The sequence below is a fragment of the Watersipora subatra genome, chromosome 4 (assembly GCF_963576615.1).
Source record: "Watersipora subatra chromosome 4, tzWatSuba1.1, whole genome shotgun sequence".
NCBI lineage: Eukaryota > Metazoa > Bryozoa > Gymnolaemata > Cheilostomatida > Watersiporidae > Watersipora > Watersipora subatra.
Genome location: NC_088711.1, coordinates 41,100,823 through 41,106,897, shown reverse-complemented (window position 1 = coordinate 41,106,897; position 6,075 = coordinate 41,100,823). Strand labels below are relative to the sequence as shown.

The window sequence follows — 6,075 nt, the reverse complement described above, 5'->3', positions numbered from 1 at the left end:
TTTTAGAAATGCATAGCGTTTGCATAGACTAACAGACACATATCAACACGCCCACACACAATGACAATATAGACTTTATTAATAAAGGTATAACTTTGCATATTGAACTGCTCCATTTAATTCCTTTTTCACGATTCAGAGGTTTTCTAAAGATGTTATCTCAATTATTACATAACTACGTAGAAGTACAGCTTATAGTCTCGACTAATCATCTGCATAAGTATCAAAAAGAATGTGATTGCTCTTGACGTCACAATATAAACACGAGCCTCCAGGCGCTTCAGTACCTCGCGTGTTTGCGACCCTTCAAACTCTAAGTAGATTTGTGGCTTCATACTGATATAGGAATGATGGTGAATCACACGTCCTAATTGATTAAAATATTATGCTGGGCAGAAGTGACAGTCGGTCATTCATACTAGAGGACTCGGCCAGTGGCAGTCGTTTGAAAAGCTGAGTTGAAGGCCAAGAAACAAATATACGATAGGTAAGTGCTGCATATCATTGTGCTGAGAGTTTTTACGAACTCTGGCTGTGATAAAACTGTCTATTGTCGATTGATTGGTAAGAAACACAAGTTAGGGCTTTGTCTGCGAGCCTCTTTTAGAAAACCTGTGCACAAAGCAAATGTTGGTTAGTTAGGATATCTGCAATACTTGTTTGTTTTACCCTACGCAACATTAATACAAGTAACATTGAATTTAGATTCAATTCTGTGCAATTGTATTTATGTTTTATATACTACCATAAAATATAATATGTTCTATTGCTTTTTATTGTGTTACTCTATGCTATATTGCACTATACTGTGTGGTATTGTAATATATTATTACATAATAGTACAATATAGCATAACACGAGTGAATATAATAAAACATAACAATTATAAAATGAAATGATAAAGTGTATTGTAATACGACTTGATGTAGTAAGATACACGATACATGAAATAGGATGTGATGTGATATACTGTAATATACTATATAAGTAACATGATAATGATATAATGAAATACATACTGGTACACTAATACATTGTAACACATATAGCATATTATAACAAGTATGATATAATATAATACTAATTATTTAATACAGCATGTAGTGTAATATAATCCAATACAATGAGACAAAACACTTTATAATAAGGTTATTATATTCAAACCATGCCATTTAGTTGGCTTTGACAAACAAACTGCAAAACAACATGCATGTACATAACTTTATCTCTTTCTCATATCAGCTGCAGTTGATCGAATAAGAATGGTAGTATAAAATGAATCAACGCTAAGTATGCTGATTATTATCATGTCACAATATTAATTATAATTTCTGTCAGTTGTAAAGAAATTTACCTGCACAGTTTTTACAGATGTTATAAAGGAAGATATTTACCTGCACATTGTTTAGAAATGTTATAAACAGAGGTATTTACCTGCAGTGTTTAGAGATGCTATAAACAGAGAAATTTACCTGCACAGTGTTTAGAGATACTATAAACAGAGATGTTTACCTGCACAGTGTTTAAAAATGTTGTAAAGGAAGACATTTACCTGCACAGTGCTTTGAGATATTACAAACACAGATATTTACCTGCAGTGTTTAAAAATGTTATAAAGGAAGGTGTTTACCTGCGCATTGTTTAGAGATGCTATAAACAGAGGTATTTACCTGCACAGTGTTTAGAGATACTATAAACAGAGATGTTTACCTGCACAGTGTTTAAAAATGTTATAAAGGAAGCTATTTACCTGCACAGTGTTTAGAGATGTTTTAAACTCTAAAGGAAAATATTCACCTGTGCAGTGTTTAGAGATGTTATAAAGGAAGAAATTTACCTGCACAGTGTTTACAGAAATTATAAAGGAAGATATTTACCTGCACAGTGTTTACAGAAATTATAAAGGAAGATATTTACCTGCACAGTGTTTACAGAAATTATAAAGGAAGATATTTACCCGCAGTGTTTAGAAATTTTACAAACTTGCAAGCTTAAGAGACTGGTAATGAGGTAATGGTTTCAACACTGTAACTGTAGTGAAAAAGCATGCACTAAATTTTTGGTTACATGCAACTTCATATTTTAGAGCATGGCAGAGGCGGCAGATGAAGTACAGGCTCATCATGTGGTTCCTGCTTGTCTCTTGGAGCCGTCACCGAGTCAGTTCTTTCTACAGCCTGCATCTCCGTCGGACAGCCTTCTAAGTCTATCTGGTGATGAAAGGGTAACCATGACAACAGCTACGGGTGCACTTGTAACCACTGCTACAACTCAGCCCCGAAGACATTCATGTATGTAGGATATATACACTATTGCTGTTAGTACGCTGGCAATCCCGTGCAACTTCAGAGATCGTTGTGTAGCAGCTATGTGCACAATTATTCTACCATTCACCAAGGTGGCTGCTTGGCAATGGTTAGCGTGCAGGTTCTTGAAATTGCATACTTGTGTTCAATTACTGGGTGATGTATAATCTTTTCTGTACCTCTATGCAATTGTTAGAATGTTGGTCTATCATACTGCAAGTTGCAGGTTCGAATCCTGTACGATGCGATCTCTTTTCTCAAACCTTTGCCCGTCACTTCAGACGGACACAGCTTTTATTATAGTAAAAATTATAGCAAAGATTACAATGTTGACAGCTACAGAAAAATGTTTGCAAACAACTTGCTTTTGGAAATTGATAGCTATTGCAAGGAGTTGTCTTCCCTTACTTATTTGTTTCATTGTTAACCAGTGATTTTGGGTCGTGAAAGAATGGAGTAAATGTAGCGCAAAGGCTTTGTAAGATTTTGGGTGCTAGAAAAAGACAACTTCTTTTTGAATAATATACTTAATAATACTCAGAAATAAATAACATATATTTAGGACTCAAAAACATGAAGGTTGTTCATAATACATCGGGCATGGTTTCCATGGAGCCCGCATGAGTGTGTTCTGTACACTGGTAGAAGCTTATGTATGCTCTGTAAACTGCTCAGTAGTACAAGCATAAACATGGTACACTGATTGATGGTAGAAATATAAACTTTGTACACTAATCAGTAGTAAAAGTATAGCGGTTGTATGGTAGTTAGTGATGAGAGTAGAAACTCAGTCCACTAACCAGAAGTAAAATGGTACATGCTAATTGTTGGTTAGAGCCAATAATACTAGCTAACCAACCAGTGATTGAAGTATAAGTGTACAGTACTAACTAATATGAATGCAAGTATATAGTGGGCAGCGAAAGTTGATTCCTTCTCACAAGGATACATTATAGCTGAAAAAATTTGTTGCATTATTATTGCAGATGCCATTCCTATGCAAACTGTGACACCAAGCAGAAGACCAAGTCTGTATGATACTAACCCCGTCTCGACAGCATCCACAAACACAGACAGAGTGCAAACTCTGACTCAACAGGTCCTGGCGATGAATGTGTCATTCAGGTGTCATGAGGTAAAATTTAATAATTCAACTAATTCATGTGATCAAAAAATGAGTTGATCATTTAATGGAAAATTCATCTTCTAATCACAATTTTTTATTCATTTGAAATTTAAAAAGCTTTTTGTTACACCTAAAAGTGTCTTTGTTTTTAATATGGGCTTCCCCATTCGTTCTCATTGTTGAACCTGAAGAGGGTCTCACAGCCTTATTTTAAGTGAAACAAAAAAGGCTCAACAGAAAATGAAAAACAAATTTGCACAAAATATAGAATATATAAAACAACATTTATTAAAAAAATAATCTAAAAAGAGTCTAGCATTTTACCACAGCAGCAACATGTACAAATAACTTACTTTATGATCTTGACTTTATTTTTGCCTATTCTCTGCTATTATCCGATCTCTTCTCTGCTATTATCTGATCTCTTCTCTGCTAGTATCTGATCTCTTCTCTGTTATTATCTGATCTCTTCTCTGCTATTATTTGATCTCTTCTCCGCTAGTATCTGATCTCTTCTCTGCTACTATCTGATCTCTTCTCCGCTATTATTTGATCTCTTCTCCGCTAGTATCTGATCTCTTCTCTGCTAGTATCTGATTTCTTCTCCGCTAGTATCTGATTTCTTCTCTGCTATTATCTGATCTCTTCTCTGCTACTATCTGATCTCTTCTCCGCTATTATCTGATCTCTTCTCTGCTAGTATCTGATCTCTTCTCTGCTACTATCTGATCTCTTCTCCGCTATTATCTGATCTTTTCTCTGCTAGTACCTGATCTCTTCTCTGCTAGTATCTGATCTCTTCTCTGCTACTATCTGATCTCTTCTCCGCTATTATTTGATCTCTTCTCCGCTAGTATCTGATCTCTTCTCTGCTAGTATCTGATTTCTTCTCCGCTAGTATCTGATTTCTTCTCTGCTATTATCTGATCTCTTCTCTGCTACTATCTGATCTCTTCTCCGCTATTATCTGATCTCTTCTCTGCTACTATCTGATCTCTTCTCCGCTATTATCTGATCTTTTCTCTGCTAGTATCTGATCTCTTCTCTGCTAGTATCTGATCTCTTCTCTGCTATTATCCGATCGAAATACGGTTTTTTGTGGGTGAGTGAAATGGGCAGATCATTTTCAGGAGTGATGGCATTATATTAATTATTTTTTACTAATAAGAATGATGAAAATTTATTTTTGCACCCCCACGAACAACAGCTCACACCCCTAATCAGGAAGCCCTGTTTTAAGATATATCGGCAAATGTGCAATAGTACACTTTTTTACATTTTTTAAATTGAGCCATTCCAAAAAACTAACTTGAAGGAACACGCACAAATTTAAGCCTCAATGTATTATCCTTTTCTATCTCGTGATTGGTTTTTGTTGACATTCCTGAACACGAAATAGTGTAGATTCTAAAATTAAGAAGACAACTCCAAAGTTGAAATGCTGAACAAATGATACTACCTTTACCTCTAGTTGTTACTAGCAGTTACATGTATATATGCCGATTTGAAAAACCTTTGGTTGGAAATGACATCGTAGATCACAACTGTTAAGTTTTCTTAATTATAGTTTTGATCAGCAAAGTCAAAGAGAAATATCAATAATCAGCAATAATAAGTATCAATAATCATCAATAAGTATCAATAATGATTGTAATTTTCTGTTATTTTATCAGAACGGCTCTGCTTGTTAAATTTTAACAAGATGCCGTACATTTGTAGGAACAGACAAAAGAATGGCAAACAAACAGTTCGCGATTATTAGAGACCCAACTAGAAAGGCTGGCTAAATATGAGCAGGCAATTCTTGACAATCAACAAACAATTTTGGAACTAAGAGAGAAAATAACTCAGCAAGAAAGAATACAGAGAACCCAAAACTTGAACATCTCTCACTATCCATTGGCCGGACAGTTATTGACTTTAGCAGCTGTGGCATTAGCTGCCTACGCATTTGGCAAGCTTACGCAGCCTAGATAATAGCAGGGTAGGAAACAGTTTTATGTATATAAATGTACAGCTCAGGAACATCGTCTATAACATTTTGTTTGTTACAAATTCTCATGAATATATAATTACTTTTTTGGAGTTACACCAAAGAACACAAACGTGATGAGTTAACGAATATTAACGATTGAAATGTTTGCCAAATCATCAAATGATTTGTCTTTTTACGGCAGCTCTACTAACACTTGTCTTTTAAAGATATTCAGCTATAACATATTCCAATTTAATTCTTTTGTTATATAATATTAATATTTTTGATTTTAATTTATTCAGAGTTGAATTTCAAGTGCAAGTGAAATCTGGTAGAAGATAAATTTGTGGCAATTATATTAAACTCTACCAAAATAGCTCTCTTTAATGACCTCTTCTTGCTAGAAATAACTCTCTTCAATGACCTCTTCTTGCTAGAAATAACTCTCTTCAATGTCCTCTTCTTGCTAGAAATAATTCTCTTCAATGACCTCTTCTTGCTAGAAATAACTCTCTTCAATGACCTCTTCTTGCTAGAAATAACTCTCTTCAATGACCTCTTCTTGCTAGAAATAATTCTCTTCAATGACCTCTTGCTAGAAATAACTCTCTTCAATGACCTCTTCTTGCTAGAAATAACTCTCTTCAATGACCTCTTCTTGCTAGAAA

General features: G+C 34.6%; 1 protein-coding gene across 1 annotated transcript; it reads left to right on the top strand.

Annotated features, from left to right (window-relative positions):
* The first annotated feature begins 407 nt into the window (after positions 1 to 407).
* LOC137394592 (uncharacterized) lies at positions 408 to 5,763 on the top strand. Its single transcript, XM_068081325.1, has 4 exons — positions 408 to 487; positions 2,087 to 2,291; positions 3,293 to 3,441; positions 5,152 to 5,763. Exons 2-4 carry the CDS (start codon positions 2,090 to 2,092, stop codon positions 5,407 to 5,409), a joined length of 609 nt encoding a protein of 202 aa, XP_067937426.1. The 5' UTR covers positions 408 to 487; positions 2,087 to 2,089; the 3' UTR covers positions 5,410 to 5,763.
* The last annotated feature ends 312 nt before the right edge of the window (positions 5,764 to 6,075 follow it).